Source organism: Nomascus leucogenys, chromosome 4, assembly GCF_006542625.1.
Source record: "Nomascus leucogenys isolate Asia chromosome 4, Asia_NLE_v1, whole genome shotgun sequence".
NCBI lineage: Eukaryota > Metazoa > Chordata > Mammalia > Primates > Hylobatidae > Nomascus > Nomascus leucogenys.
In genome coordinates, this window is record NC_044384.1 from 72,288,472 (window position 1) to 72,304,305 (window position 15,834).

Genomic DNA, 15,834 nt, shown 5'->3' on the forward strand with positions numbered 1-15,834 from the left:
GTGGAGGAGGAGGCGGTGGTGGTTTAAAAAAAAGATGTAAAATTATCACATGGGAGCATAGGAAAATGAATGGACAGGGTTGAAATGTTAGGATTCCTGGACAACATCAAGGGCCCAACTTGAGGGCCATGGGCATGACTGTTCAGAATGATTGTGATGTTTCCCCAGCCACACTGAGCTGTAGGAGTGCAGGTGAAGAGGAGGCAGAGAATTGGATTTAACCAGAGTTGTAGTTTATAAAGGGAGTGAGGGACAAGGTTGCTGAGGATGTAAGATTGGCCATGGGCTTTAGGTTAAGGAGGAGGAGAGGATATGGACAGGGGGAGGGAGAGTGATGTGGTGGTACAGATGGGTTGGAGGTACAGGTGGGGTTAGCATCATATAGTTGTGGTACTAGAGGCAAGAGGGGTAGTAGGTGATTCAAAGCTGTGAGGATCTAGGGAGAGCAACCTGGAAGTGGCACTGAGGGGAGGAAGGGCATATATATATTCCATCTCCACACCAGGTGATGGTGCCACAGCTGTGGGAGAGATGAGGGTCCCCACTTATCAGAGCTTGGGGGTAGCAATGTCCTCACAGGCTATTCAGGCTTTCATTAAAGCAGTAAGGTGAAAGGAATGTTCAGAGAAGAGATCCAGGAATGGCAGATCTTGTCAACCCAGCTCGGTAAATTATAGAAGGCACAGTAGAAGGGTTTTGTTTGTTGGGGAGTAGAAGGGCTGTGCAGTCTTTTTTTTTTTTTTTTTTTTTTTTTTTTTTTTATTTATTTATTTATTTTTTTTTTTTATTATACTTTAGGTTTTAGGGTACATGTGCACAATGTGCAGGTTTGTTACATATGTATCCATGTGCCATGTTGATTTCCTGCACCCATTAACTCATCATTTAGCATTAGGTGTATCTCCTAATGCTGTCCCTCCCCCCTCCCCCCACCCCATAACAGTCCCCGGAGTGTGATGTTCCCCTTCCTGTGTCCATGTGTTCTCATTGTTCAATTCCCACCTATGAGTGAGAACATGCGGTGTTTGGTTTTTTGTCCTTGCGATAGTTTACTGAGAATGATGTTTTCCAGTTTCATCCATGTCCCTACAAAGGACACGAACTCATCATTTTTTATGGCTGCATAGTATTCCATGGTGTATATGTGCCACATTTTCTTAATCCAGTCTATCGTTGTTGGACATTTGGGTTGGTTCCAACTCTTTGCTATTGTGAATAGTGCCGCAATAAACATACGTGTGCATGTGTCTTTATAGCAGCATGATTTATAGTCCTTTGGGTATATACCCAGTAATGGGATGGCTGGGTCAAATGGTATTTCTAGTTCGAGATCCCTGAGGAATCGCCACACTGACTTCCACAATGGTTGAACTAGTTTACAGTCCCACCAACAGTGTAAAAGTGTTCCTATTTCTCCACATCCTCTCCAGCACCTGTTGTTTCCTGATTTTTTAATGATGGCCATTCTAACTGGTGTGAGATGGTATCTCACTGTGGTTTTGATTTGCATTTCTCTGATGGCCAGTGATGATGAGCATTTCTTCATGTGTTTTTTGGCTGCATAAATGTCTTCTTTTGAGAAGTGTCTGTTCATGTCCTCTGCCCACTTTTTGATGGGGTTGTTTGTTTTTTTCTTGTAAATTTGTTTGAGTTCATTGTAGATTCTGGATATTAACCCTTTGTCAGATGAGTAGGTTGCAAAAATTTTCTCCCATTCTGTAGGTTGCCTGTTCACTCTGATGATAGTTTCTTTTGCTGTGCAGAAGCTCTTTAGTTTAATGAGATCCCATTTGTCGATTTTGGCTTTTGTTGCCATTGCTTTTGGTGTTTTAGACATGAAGTCCTTTCCCATGCCTATGTCCTGAATGGTATTGCCTAGGTTTTCTTGTAGGATTTTAATGGTTTTAGGTCTAACATATAAGTCTTTAATCCATCTTGAATTAATTTTTGTATAAGGTGTAAGGAAGGGATCCAGTTGCAGCTTTCTACATATGGCTAGCCAGTTTTCCCAGCACCATTTATTAAATAAGGAATCCTTTCCCCATTTCTTGTTTTTGTCAGGTTTGTCAAAGATCAGATAGTTGTAGCTATGCGGCATCATTTCTGAGGGCTCTGTTCTGTTCCATTGATCTATGTCTCTGTTGTGGTACCAGTACCATGCTGTTTTGGTTACTGTAGCCTTGTAGTATAGTTTAAAGTCAGGTAGCGTGATGCCTCCAGCTTTGTTCTTTTGGCTTAGGATTGACTTGGCGATGCGGGCTCTTTTTTGGTTCCATATGAACTTTAAAGTAGTTTTTTCCAATTCTGTGAAGAAAGTCATTGGTAGCTTGATGGGGATGGCATTGAATCTATAAATTACCTTGGGCAGTATGGCCATTTTCACGATATTGATTCTTCCAATCCATGAGCATGGAATGTTCTTCCATTTGTTTGTATCCTCTTTTATTTCATTGAGCAGTGGTTTGTAGTTCTCCTTGAAGAGGTCCTTCACATCCCTTGTAAGTTGGATTCCTAGCTATTTTATTCTCTTTGAAGCAATTGTGAATGGGAGTTCACTCATGATTTGGCTCTCTGTTTGTCTGTGATTGGTGTACAAGAATGCTTGTGATTTTTGTACATTAATTTTGTATCCTGAGACTTTGCTGAAGTTGCTAATCAGCTTAAGGAGGTTTTGGGCTGAGACAATGGGGTTTTCTAGATATACAGTCATGTCATCTGCAAACAGGGACAATTTGACTTCCTCTTTTCCTAATTGAATACCCTTTATTTCCTTCTCCTGCCTGATTGCTCTGGCCACAACTTCCAGCACTATGTTGAATAGGAGCGGTGAGAGATGGCATCCCTGTCTTGTGCCAGTTTTCAGAGGGAATGCTTCCAGTTTTTGCCCATTCAGTATGATATTGGCTGTGGGTTTGTCATAGATAGCTCTTATTATTTTGAGATACGTCCCATCAATACCAAATTTATTGAGAGTTTTTAGCATGAAGGGTTGTTGAATTTTGTCAAAGGCCTTTTCTGCATCTATTGAGATAATCATGTGGTTTTTGTCTTTGGTTCTGTTTATATGCTGGATTACATTTATTGATTGGCGTATGTTGAACCAGGCTTGCATCCCAGGGATGAAGCCCACTTGATCATGGTGGATAAGCTTTTTGATGTGCTGCTGGATTCGGTTTGCCAGTATTTTATTGAGGATTTTTGCATCAATGTTCATCAAGGATATTGGTCTGAAATTCTCTTTTTTGGTTAAGTCTCTGCCAGGTTTTGGTATCAGGACGATGCTGGCTTCGTAAAATATGTTAGGGAGGATTCCCTCTTTTTCTATCGATTGGAATAGTTTCAGAAGGGTTGGTACCAGTTCCTCCTTGTACCTCTGGTAGAATTCAGCTGTGAATCCATCAGGTCCTGGACTCTTTTTGGTTGGTAAGCTATTGATTATTGCCACAATTTCAGAACCTGTTATTGGTCTATTCAGAGATTCAACTTCTTCCTGGTTTAGTCTTGGGAGGGTGTATTTGTCGAGGAATTTATCCATTTCTTCTAGATTTTCTAGTTTATTTGCATAGAGGTGTTTGTAGTATTCTCTGATGGTAGATTGTATTTCTGTGGGATCGGTGGTGATATCCCCTTTTTCGTTTTTTATTGCATCTATTTGATTCTTCTCTCTTTTCTTCTTTATTAGTCTTGCTAGCGGTCCATCAATTTTGTTGATCCTTTCAAAAAACCAGCTCCTGGATTCATTAATTTTTTGAAGGGTTTTTTGTGTCTCTATTTCCTTCAGTTCTGCTCTGATTTTAGTTATTTCTAGCCTTCTGCTAGCTTTTGAATGTGTTTGCTCTTGCTTTTCTAGTTCTTTTAATTGTGATGTTAGGGTGTCAATTTTGGATCTTTCCTGCTTTCTCTTGTGGGCATTTAGTGCTATAAATTTCCCTCTACACACTGCTTTGAACGTGTCCCAGAGATTCTGGTATGTTGTGTCTTTGTTCTGTTGGTTTCAAAGAACATCTTTATTTCTGCCTTCATTTCATTATGTACCCAATAGTCATTCAGGAGCAGGTTGTTCAGTTTCCATGTAGTTGAGCAGTTTTGAGTGAGTTTCTTAATCCTGAGTTCTAGTTTGATTGCACTGTGGTCTGAGAGACAGTTTGTTATAATTTCTGTTCTTTGACATTTGCTGAGGAGAGCTTTACTTCCAACTATGTGGTCAATTTTGGAATAGGTGTGGTGTGGTGCTGAAAAAAATGTATATTCTGTTGACTTGGGGTGGAGAGTTCTGTAGATGTCTATTAGGTCCACTTTATGTAGAGTTGAGTTCAATTCCTGAATATCCTTGTTAACTTTCTGTCTCGTTGATCTGTCTAATGCTGACAGTGGGGTGTTAAAATCTCCCATTATTATTGTGTGGGAGTTTAAGTCCCTTTGTAGGTCACTGAGGACTTGCTTTATGAATCTGGGTGCTCCTGTGTTGGGTGCATATATATTTAGGATAGTTAGCTCTTCTTGTTGAATTGATCCCTTTACCATTATGTAATGGCCTTCTTTGTCTCTTTTGATCTTTGTTGGTTTAAAGTCTATTTTATCAGAGACTAGGATTGCAACCCCTGCCTTTTTTTGATTTCCAGTTGCTTGATAGATCTTCCTCCATCCCTTTATTTTGAGTCTATGTGTGTCTCTGCACGTGAGATGGGTTTCCTGAATACAGCACACTGATGGGTCCTGACTCCTTATCCAGTTTGCCAGTCTGTGTCTTTTGTTTGGAGCATTTAGCCCATTTACATTTAACATTAATATTGTTATGTGTGAATCTGATCCTGTCATTATGATGTTAGTTGGTTATTTTGCTCGTTAGTTGTATAGTTTCTTCCTAGCCTCGATGGTCTTTACAGTTTGGCATGTTTTTGCAGTGGCTGGTGCCGGTTGTTCCTTTCCATGTTTAGTGCTTCCTTCAGGAGCTCTTTTAGGGCAGGCCTGGTGGTGACAAAATCACTCAGCGTTTGCTTATCTGTAAAGTATTTTATTTCTCCTTCACTTATGAAGCTTAGTTTGGCGGGATAGGAAATTCTAGGTTGAAAATTCTTTTCTTTAAGAATGGTGAATATGGCCCCCACTCTCTTCTGGCTTGTAGAGTTTCTGCTGAGAGATCAGCTGTTAGTCTGATGGGCTTCCCTTTGTGGGTAACCCGACCTTTCTCTCTGGCTGCCCTTAACATTTTTTCCTTCATTTCAACTTTGGTGAATCTGACAATTATGTGTCTTGGAGTTGCCCTTCTCGAGGAGTATCTTTGTGGCGTTCTCTGTATTTCCTGAATCTGAATGCTGGCCTGCCTTGCTAGATTGGGGAAGTTCTCCTGGATAATATCTTGCAGAGTGTTTTCCAACTTGGTTCCATTCTCCCCATCATTTTCAGGTACACCAATCAGACGTAGGTTTGGTCTTTTCACATAGTCCCAAATTTCTTGGAGGCTTTGTTCATTTCTTTTTATTCTTTTTTCTCTAAACTTCCTTTCTCTCTTCATTTCATTCATTTCATCTTCCATCAGCGATACCCTTTCTTCCAGTTGATCGCATCTGCTACTGAGGCTTCTGCAATCTTCGCGTAGTTCTCGAAACTTGGCTTTCAGCTCCATCAGCTCCTTGAAGCCCTTCTCTCCATTGGTTATTCTAGTTATCCATTCTTCTAATTTTTTTTCAAAGTTTTTAACTTCTTTGCTATTGTTTTGAATTTCCTCTCGTAGCTCAGAGTAGTTTGATCGTCTGAAGCCTTCTTCTCTCAACTCATCAAAGTCATCCTCCATCCAGCTTTGTTCCGTTGCTGGTGAGGAACTGCGTTCCTTTGGAGGAGGAGAGGTGCTCTGTTTTTTAGAGTTTCCAGTTTTTCTGCTCTGTTTTTTCCCCATCGTTGTGGTTTTATCTACTTTTAGTCTTTGATGATGGTGATGTACAGATGGGTTTTTGGTGTGGATGTCCTTTCTGTTTGTTAGTTTTCCTTCTACCAGACAGGCCCCTCAGCTGCAGGTCTGTTGGAGTTTACTAGAGGTCCACTCCAGACCCTGTTTGGCTGGGTGTCAGCAGTGGTGGCTGCAGAACAGCGGATTTTCGTGAGACCACAAATTCAGCTGTCTGATAGTTCCTCTGAAAGTTTTGTCTCAGAGGAGTACCCGGTTGAATGAGGTGTCAGTCTGTCCCTACTGGGGGGGTGCCTCCCAGTTAGGCTGCTCAGGGGTGAGGGACCCACTTTAGGAGGCAGTCTGTCCATTCTCAGATCTCCAGCTGCGTGCTGGGAGAACCACTACTCTCTTCAAAGCTGTCAGTCAGACAGGGACATTTAAGTCTGTGGAGGGTCTTGCTGAGTTTTTGTTTGTCTGTGCCCTGCCCCCAGAGGTGGAGCCTACAGAGGCAGGCAGGCCTCCTTGAGCTGTGGCGGGCTCCACCCAGTTCGAGCTTCCTGGCTGCTTTGTTTACCTAAGCAAGCCTGGGCAATGGCGGGCGCCCCTCCCCCAGCCTCGCTGCCGCCTTGCAGCTTGATCTCAGACTGCTGTGCTAGCAATCAGCGAGACTCCGTGGGCATAGGACCCTCCGAGCCAGGTGCGGGACACAATCTCCTAGTGTGCCGTTTTCCAGGCCCGTTGGAAAAGCGCAGTATTAGGATGGGACTGACCCGATATTCCAGGTGCCGTCTGTTTCCCCTTTCTTTGACTAGGAAAGGGAACTCCCTGACCCCTTGCGCTTCCCGAGTGAGGCAGTGCCTCGCCCTGCTTCGGCTCATGCACAGTGCGCTTCACCGACTGTCCTGCACCCACTGTTAGGCACTCCCTAGTGAGATAAAACCGGTACCTCAAGCAGAAATGCAGAAATCACCCGTCTTCTGTGTCGCTGGGGCTGGGAGCTGGAGACCGGAGCTGTTCCTATTCGAGGGCTGTGCAGTCTTAAGGGGCTTGGAGTGCCAGCAGTGAGGCATCCTGGGCTGCTTTTAGGAGCTGAAAATCAGTAAAGGGCATTGTGAAGTTAGTCCCACTCACCTGTTGCTGTGAGGAAACCGCAAATGTCAGGGATGGGAGGGCATCTGAGGGTATCCTTTTGACTCTTGCTGGAGGCCAGGAGCTCTGGAAACTGATCTTGTTGGTCCTTGTTGATTGAAGACAGGAGGCCTGGCGAGGTGGAGTCTTAGACTCAGTGCCTGGGGAGAGGTAAGTGCTTAGAGCTAGCTCTTGACTCTTGAAGAGTCTGAAGCCCTGAGTTGCTGGTCTGAGTATAGGGCTTCCTTGGACACTGTACTAGAGGGTCAGCAGCCTGGAGGGGCATGGCCTCAGTCTCCTGGTGAGGGATGGCTTCTCTGACCCCTTCTTGGGGAGGAGGGAATTTGTGTTTCAAAATGTCTTTATTCTAATCTTGGAATAAACTAATACTTTAGCTGAGTGTAGAATTTAGGATGAATATAAATTTTCACACAATTTTGAAGATACTGCTACATTGTACATGAAGTCTGGTATAATCTTGATAGTTGGTTTTTTATCTGAACTATGTTTTCTCTCTGGAAATTTTAGAATCCCGTCTGAGTCCCTTGTGGGTGGGGCTATTTCCCCCCATTCACTGAATTCTAACTGGCATTGGTTTAGAGATCAGTTCTAGATAATTATGGTTTTTCTTCTAGTTTTTCCTTTTCTTTTTCCAGAACTACTGTTTTGGATTGCCTGGGTTGTTCTATATCTACTTTTTTTTTCCCTTTTTTTCTGTTTTAGTGCAAAAAGACATTGTTCTAGGTAAGTTTCTTTTTTTTTCCTGCTCATTAAATCATTTGGCAATCATAATTTTAATCATGAGAGCTCTTTTTTTTGACCTTTTTTTTTAATGGGCCCTTTTTGTGGATGTACACTTGACCCTTGAACAACCCGAGTTTGGACTGTGTGGTTCCACTTATAAGCAGATTTCTTTCAACCAAACGTGGATGGAAAATACAGTATTCGTGGATGTAAAATCCGAGTGTAGTCAGTGCTAACTGTAGGACTTGAATATTGCATATTTTGGTACACGCGGGGGTCCTGGAACCAGTCCCCCATGTATACCGAGGGTTGACTGTAACAGCTACATGGATACTTTTGAAGATTCTAATTAGAAATTTTGAAAGTTCTGTAAACTGTTCCTTTTCTCTGGGGCTGCTTGCGTAGTTTGTTCATTTTTATTTTTGTCTCTAGAGCTGCTCCTTTTTTTCTTGTCTGATTTGTGGCTGTCTTCTAGGCTGCCTAGTGTGGGCATCCTTATCTTTTGTGTATGTAACTCTTATTTCTCATTGGCTTTCACGCAAGAGGGATGTTGTTCCTGGCCATTTACTGTAGAGTGTGCAGGTTGGAGTCTTAAATTTTATGCCAGATGTTTAATGCTTTCTTCTGGGTCGCTGTTACTGCTGTCGCTTCGTTCTCCACAGGCATTTTCTGTGCCTTGATTGCAGGCAAGCCCTTCCCTCCCCGTTGTCAGGTGTTCACTGTCGTGTGTGCATGGCTGTTGTCTCTGGGGTGGGAAAGAAGGGTGGGTGCTCCTGCCATGCTTCATGCTGTGCTTTCACTACCCCCTCTGCTGCCCTCCCCGACTCCCTCCTGCCCTCCTTCTGACTGTAGTCACGGAACATTTTTGTGTTTCTCCCTGGCAGATTTGTTTCCTTTTCTGCTTCCGGGCCCTTCTGTTCTTGGATTGTGGCTTTCTTTCCCCCTGCACACCCCATCTGCTTTTCAGATTCCAGAATCTGGGGTAAGCGTGGGTTAGGACTGGTAGTTCTTACCCAGATTGCTTCACTTTTATAGATTTCCTTACTGTCATTTTATTGGACACTTGGAAGTTTCTCTTGCCTCTTTAACTTGAAACTCATGACTTAGTTTGAAAAATTTTTTGAGCTAATAAAAATATGGGATAGCTGTAGTTTTGAGGAAGTAGCATTTTTAGAGGGATGGTGGTGAATGTAGAGTGCCCTCCTCTCAACTGTCCCTGTCATTCTGAAGTTCTGGTGGTCATACTACATGCTTTTCTCAGAGAGGGCTTTAAACATGGAAATGGACCTAACTGTCCTGACTTGTTTATTTATTTCCTATCACCATCTTGCTCCCCCACCTCTTTTCCTTTCTGTCCTTGCTACCGCTTGACTTTGTAACTATGTATAGTCTTTCCAGCTATGCCTTTCCTTTCCTGTACTCAATGAAATTTTCCTGTACCTACCCATGAGTGCACCTTTCGCTTAAGCTAGTGACTTTTTATGTACTACAGCCCCAGTAAAGAGATGGAGAAACTGGGAAGTAAATTGTAGTTAGGGTTGGAGAGTTGCCTCAGGCATGAAAGGTTGGGATTTGAGAAATATGGAAGGACTTTAAAAAAAAAATCCATCCTGGCCAAATATGAGTCTGGCTCTAGGTATCAGTTTGTCATGTAATGAATTTGTTGCATTTAGAGGCTTTTTCCTGAAGTTCTGTTCCCACCCTTCTCTTTCTGTGGTGAGCTGCTCTAGACCCAAGAGCTTTTGGAGTAGGGTGGGAGGAAAATTGCCTGTAATAAAAATACTTTCATCCACACAGAAAACAGCAGAGGTAGAAAGAAAGATAAGGACAAGAACTAGGACTAGGGATAAAAGTAAAAATAATTGAAACCTTTATTAATTCAGAGATTTGGCTGTTTTGGCAAATATGCCAATATCCTTTAAGTCTGCAGATTTTAGAAAGCTGAATTATGTAGACTGGTAGTTTCAAGATTACTTATTTTGGAAGTAAAAAAACCACTTTTTGCTGCTTGACAGAGTAGCAGTATGACGTTCTCTTTGATTTTGGTAGACTGTGTATCACTGGACCCAAAATGTTGGTTCAGTCCCCAGAATACAGTGCAGTGTTAGCAGTTGTAGTTTTCTGGCTAGACTCAAATGTTTCTTTTTATTGCTTCCATTTTTTCTTTTTAAGAGGTGAAATACATAACTGATTAATAGATATTTTGTAGATTTACCCAAGGTAACTAACATTTTATCATTCTTCTGTTTCCTAATAAAAAAGTTCTATCTCTAGGAAAAAGAGCTATGTGGAAAGTCAACGTTTGTCAAATGCTCTCAGCAAACAGTCAGCTTTACAAATGGGGACAGCAGGACCAGAAGAGGAGCCAGCTGGAGCTACAGAATCCTTGCAGGGCCAAGAGCTCTTCAACAGGGCTTCACCACTGGAACAAGCACAAGGTACTGAACTATTTGAAATTATTTCTTAATGCATATGTTTTAATTTCCTTTTTCATTTCCTTATCTTTGGATTTTTTTTTTTTTTGAGGCAGAGTCTCACTCCTGTCGCCCAGGCTGGTGTGCAGTGGCGTGATCACAACTCACTGCAGTCTCAACTTCTGGGCTGCTCAACCTGTCTTCCCACCTCAGCTTCCTTAGTAGCTGGGTCTACAGGCACACACCACCATGCTAGGCTAACTTTTTGTGTTTTTAATAGAGACAAGGTTTCACCATGTTGCCCAGGCTGGGCTCGAACTCCTGAACTCAAGTGATCTGCTGTGCCTTGGCCTGCCAAAATGCTGGGATTACGGGCATGAGCCACTGTGCCTGGCTTTTTTTTTTTTTTTTTTTTGCTTAATTTTGAGATGGGTTCTAGCTGTGTTGCCCAGGCTGGTCATGAACTCCTGGGTTCAAGCAATTCTCCCTCCTCAGCCTCTCGAGTAGCTGGGACTGGATGCATGCATCGTCACTCCTGGCTTCAATGTATTCATCTTGTACTATCATACTGTAAACTGAAAATGCTTTGGTTTGCATTGTACCTATTAATATCATATTTACAGTACTTTATAGGAAAGGTCTCCTCTTAACCTTGTTGACTGATTTAAGCTGAAATTCTCTTTGCTTTGGAAACCATGCTGTCGGATGGCCACAGCATACTTGATATTCAAGACAAGCCTATTTTTGGTGCATCTTCCACTTTTCTCCCACCAATTTATATTCTTATCGAGAGTCAATTTTGTTTCTAAGCCTATTTTTTTTTATAAAACTGGTGAATTATAAGTTCTAAAAGAAATTACTGTTTCTAAGAAAACTAGGTTGAATGCATTGGAAATACTCAAGGGTAAGTCATTTGAAAAATTGCCCTCGGGCCAGGCATGGTGGCTCACACCTGTAATCTTAACACTTTGGGAGGCTGAGGTGGGCAGATCACCTGAGGTCAGAAGTTCAAGACTAACCTGGCCAACATGGCGAAACCCTGTCTCTCCTAAAAATACAAAAATTAGCCAGGCATGGTGGTGGCTACCTGTAATCCCAGCTACTTGGGAGGCTGAGGCAGGAAAATTGCTTGAACCCGGGAGGCGGAGGTTGCAGTGAGCCGAGATTGTGCCACTACACTCCAGCCTGGGTGACAGTGTAAGACTTCGTCTTAAAAAGAAAAATTGCTCTCAAATTAGATGTGGAGAAGAAACTACAAAAATATGGGGGGTCAGGCACTGTGGCTCATGCCTGTAATTCCAGCTGAGGTGGGTGAAAGGCTTGAGCCCAAGAGTTCAATATCAGCCTGGGCAACAAGGTGAAACTCTGTCTGTACAAAAAATACAAAAATTAGCAGGGTATAGTGCTGTGCGCCTTAAGTCCCAGCTACTTGGGAGGCTGAGGTGGGATTGCTTAAGCCCAGGCGGTCAAGGTGATCATGCCATTGCACTCCAGCCTGGGAGACAGACCCAGACCCTATCTCAAAAATTAATAAATAAATAAAAATATAGGGAAAGTGGTTTAAAAAAATCATAGGCTTCTGCTGTCTGATTCCTCTTAAGTACTCCACATTCACTTTCTTTCATCAGAGAAATCAAAACTGGAAATTGAAAAGTACATTCTATGCACTTACATAGTGTGGTATTCTGTAACTCCAAACTAGTTCAGTACTCAAAAGGACTTGCCTGATTGTATGTTGTAAGATTGGTGAATGAGTACACATTATATGTTAGAAAAATTTTAAGAGAGGTTTGTATTTCTCTTGATGAAAAATGTTATATATATGAAAGAAAAGAGTGGTATTATCACTCAAATAAGCAATAAAAGAAAAAAATGGATGAATTGGATTTCAGAATTAAAAACTTTTATGCTTCAAAAGGCACTATCAAGAAAGGGAAAAGACTGGGCTGGGCACGGTGGCTCACGCTGGTAATGTCAGCACTTTGGATGGCCAAGGTGGGCGGATCACCTGAGGCCGGGAGTTCGAGACCAGCCTGACCAACATGGAGAAATCCTGTCTCTACTGAAAATACAAAAGTAGCCGGGCATGGTGGCACATGCCCTTAATCCCAGCTACGCGAGAGGCTGAGGCAGGAGAATCGCTTGAACCCAGTAGGTGGAGGTTGTGGTGAGCCGAGGTCATGCCATTGCACTCCAGTCTGGGTATTAAGAGCGAAACTCCGTCTCAAAAAGAAAAAAAAAGAAATTGTACAAATGGCCAGTAAACACATGAAAATATACCCAGTATCATTAGACATCCAGGAAATGCAATTCAAAACCACAATGAGGCGGGGCACAATGGTTCATGCCTGTAATCCCAGCGCTTTGGGAGGCTGAGGTGAGTGGATCATTTGAGGTCAGGAGTTCGAGACAGCCTGGCTAACATGGTGAACCCCTGCCTCTACTAAAACAACAAAAATTAGCTGGGCGTGGTGGCGGGCGCCTGTAGTCCCAGCTGCTTGGGAGGTTGAGGCAGGAGAATCACTTGAACCTGGGAGGTAGAGGTTTGCAGTGAGCCGATTGCGCCACTGCGTTCCAGCCTGGGTGACAGAGAGAGACTCTGTCTCAAAAAAAAAAAAAAAAAAAAAAAAGTAAATAAAAACAGAACCACAGTGAGATGCTGCTTCACACTCACTAGGCTAACTATAATTAAAAAAAAAAAAAAAAGGAAAATAACGTGTTTGTGAGGATATGGAGAAATTGAAATCCTCATACATTATTGGTAGCAATGTAAAGTGGCACAGCCACTTTGGAAATCAGTTTGACAGTTCCTCAAAATGTTAAACATTGTGTTACCACGTGACTCCGCATTTGCACTCCTAGGTATATACCCAAGAGAAAGGAAACCGTATGTCCACACAAAAACTTGTTTTTGTTTTGTTTTGTTTTGTTTTTTTTGAGACAGAGTCTTGCTCTGTCACACCCAGTGTGTAGTGTGATCTCGGCTCAGTGCAGCCTCTGCCTCTTGAGATCCAGTGATTCTCCTGCCTCAGCCTCGCAAGTAGCTGGGATTACAGGCATGCACCACTACACCCAGCTAATTTTTGTGTATTTAGTAGAGACGGGGTTTAGCCATATTGGCTAGGCTGGTCTCGAACTCCTGACCTCAAGTAATCCACCTGCCTCAGCCTCCCAAAGTGCTGGGATTACAGGCATGAGCCACTGTGTCTGACCTCACACAAAACCTTGTACATGAATGTTCATAGCAGCATTACTCACAACAGCCAAAAAGTGGAAGCAATTCAGATGTTAATCAACTGATGAATGGACAAAGAAAATGTAGTATGGCCATGTGAGTGGAGTAGTACTCATCCACAAAAAGGAGCAAAGTACTGATACATGCTTTAATACAGGTGAGCCTTGAAAACATGCCAAGTGAAAGAAGAAAGACACAGAAGGCCACAAAATGTATGGTTCTGTTTATCCATAGGGAAATCTACAGATACAGAATAGCAAATAACAGAAAGTAAATTATTGGTTGTCAGAGGCTGGAAGGTAGCGGGAATGGGGAATGATTGCTAATGGGTGTAGTGTTTCATTTTGGAATAATGAAAATAGTGGTGATGACTGCACAACCTAGTGAACATACTAAAAGCCACTGAACTGTATAGCTTAAAAAAGTGAATTAATGATATATGAATTGTATGTATCAATTAAAAAAACTTCCCATGTACCTATCCATTGGTATAAGATTTTGTCATACTTGCATCATCTCTCTTTTTCACTACTTTTTTCTGATATTTAAAAATTTTAGATGCCGTTTGTGCATATGTCAGTATGCATCTCCAAAAGTGTGGACATTTTCTTACATAACCACAGTGCTATTAACACAGCTAACGAACTTAGTGTTTCTTTTTTTATTATCTGATACAGTTGTTTGTATTGATTTGTGTGAATGGGGGGTCTGAGAGAGGTTTTGTTATGCTGCAGCACCTTTGTTGCGTTTCATGTGTCAGTGCCTTGTTGAAATACTCTAGGTCAGTCACACTGTAGTTTGTCCCACTATTTGGGTTTGTCCCTTTGCTTACTCAAGGTGCCATTTCTCTTTTTTCTCTCTCCACATCTTCAAAGCAAAAGTTAGCTGTAAAGTCTTGATTAGATACATATTCAAGTTCTTTGGTACAATTTTTTTTTATGAATTCTCCACCCTAACATTTAAAAACATGTAACTGACCTATGATGGATTCGTATACATCATTTAAAAGTGCTTTTATTCTATTTCAACAGAAAAATATTTCTTGCTATTTTTAGGTATCGTTGGGTATTTGGTTGATAAAATAACCTGGTCTCTCAGTTTGTTTTTGTTTTCTTATACAGACTCACCTATCGATTTTCATTTACAGTCATGGATGAATAATAAGGAACCCAAGGTAACCTTTTATATATTTGTTATTTTCTGGAGTATTATAGGGCAGTAAAATTTCATATTTCGCATATATAAGTGTTAATATTAGTTAGACGTCATCTACTTTTTTCTAGTAGAGCTCTAACTTATCCAGCTTCAGTAAAAATGGGAGTTTCTCTCAAATAATGAGAAGGTTCAGGGGTAATGCTGGTGCCTAGGTCTGTATTCTTGGGCTTGGTGATATCAGAGCTGAGTCCATCTGTTTGCTCTGCTTCACTCTGTACCAGCTTCATCTAGAGTGTTAGCTCCATGAGGGCAAGCATTTCTTTGTGTGTGTGTGTGTATGTGTTTCATTGTATCCTGAGTGCCTGAGTGTCTGGAATGGTTCTCGGCCCTTGGTTGTCACTTAATAATTTGCTAAATGATACAGAAGCTGTCTCATTTGTTGGCAACACAAGCCTATACTCTTAACACTTGTGATCAGAAAAGAGAAAAAAGACAAGTCTAATGAGCTCACTTGGCTCATATGTCCTCACCTCTGCAAATCACTGTGCCAAGGGATGGGTTGGGATGAGCCTGGATCTAATGTCCACTTCTGTGTGTGTGCTTGTGCATGAGTGTGTATACATGCGCAGATAGAGGAATGCAAGTGACAACCCCACTGGACCACGTGAAGTATAAAGGATGGGCTCTTCAAAGGAGAGATGCTGAGAAGATAAACAGTTTATGCCCAACATTACCACCAAACCTGGATTTCAGGCATGCAGTCATGAATTTATGAGACTTACTTACAAAATATAAGCTAAACACTGTTAAAACTTATAAAAAGGAGGGACACTTTTTGTTTTGTAAGAGTTGTAAAGTTTATTTTTATAGAATGATTGCAAAAGGGTCTAAAGTAAAAGTTATTTCCCTGTGCTAGCGATTGGCAAACCATAGCTTATGGCCTGCATCCAGTCTGCTGGCTGTTTTTGTAAAGTTTTATTGGAATACGGTTGTGCCCATTTGTGTATGTTTTGTTTATGGCTGTTATTTGTACTACAACAGCAGAATTGAGAAGTTGTGACAGAGATTGTACTGCTCATAAAGCCTGAAGTATTTATTATCTGGCCCCTACACAAAATGTTTGTTGACCCTGCCCTATGCACTCATCCTGTATGTGACCCCTAGTAAGTTTCAAGTGCGAGAGATGCTTTTTAGAGGAAGTTAGGTGGAGTGAAATTGAAATTAATTAATTTTTGAAATTAATAATATAAGGGACCTTAAAACTGGAAAGC

At 41.8% G+C, this 15,834-nt stretch overlaps 1 protein-coding gene across 6 annotated transcripts in view; it reads left to right on the forward strand.

Annotated features, from left to right (window-relative positions):
- Positions 1–15,834, forward strand: part of CEP192 (centrosomal protein 192) — a 137,654-nt gene that overhangs the window by 13,111 nt on the left and 108,709 nt on the right. For all 6 annotated transcript variants that reach the window (XM_030810804.1, XM_030810806.1, XM_030810807.1 and 3 more), the window contains 2 exons: positions 10,022–10,197; positions 14,530–14,582. In XM_030810804.1, coding sequence (XP_030666664.1) covers positions 10,022–10,197; positions 14,530–14,582 — 229 coding nt within the window. The remainder of the gene's footprint in view (positions 1–10,021; positions 10,198–14,529; positions 14,583–15,834) is intronic.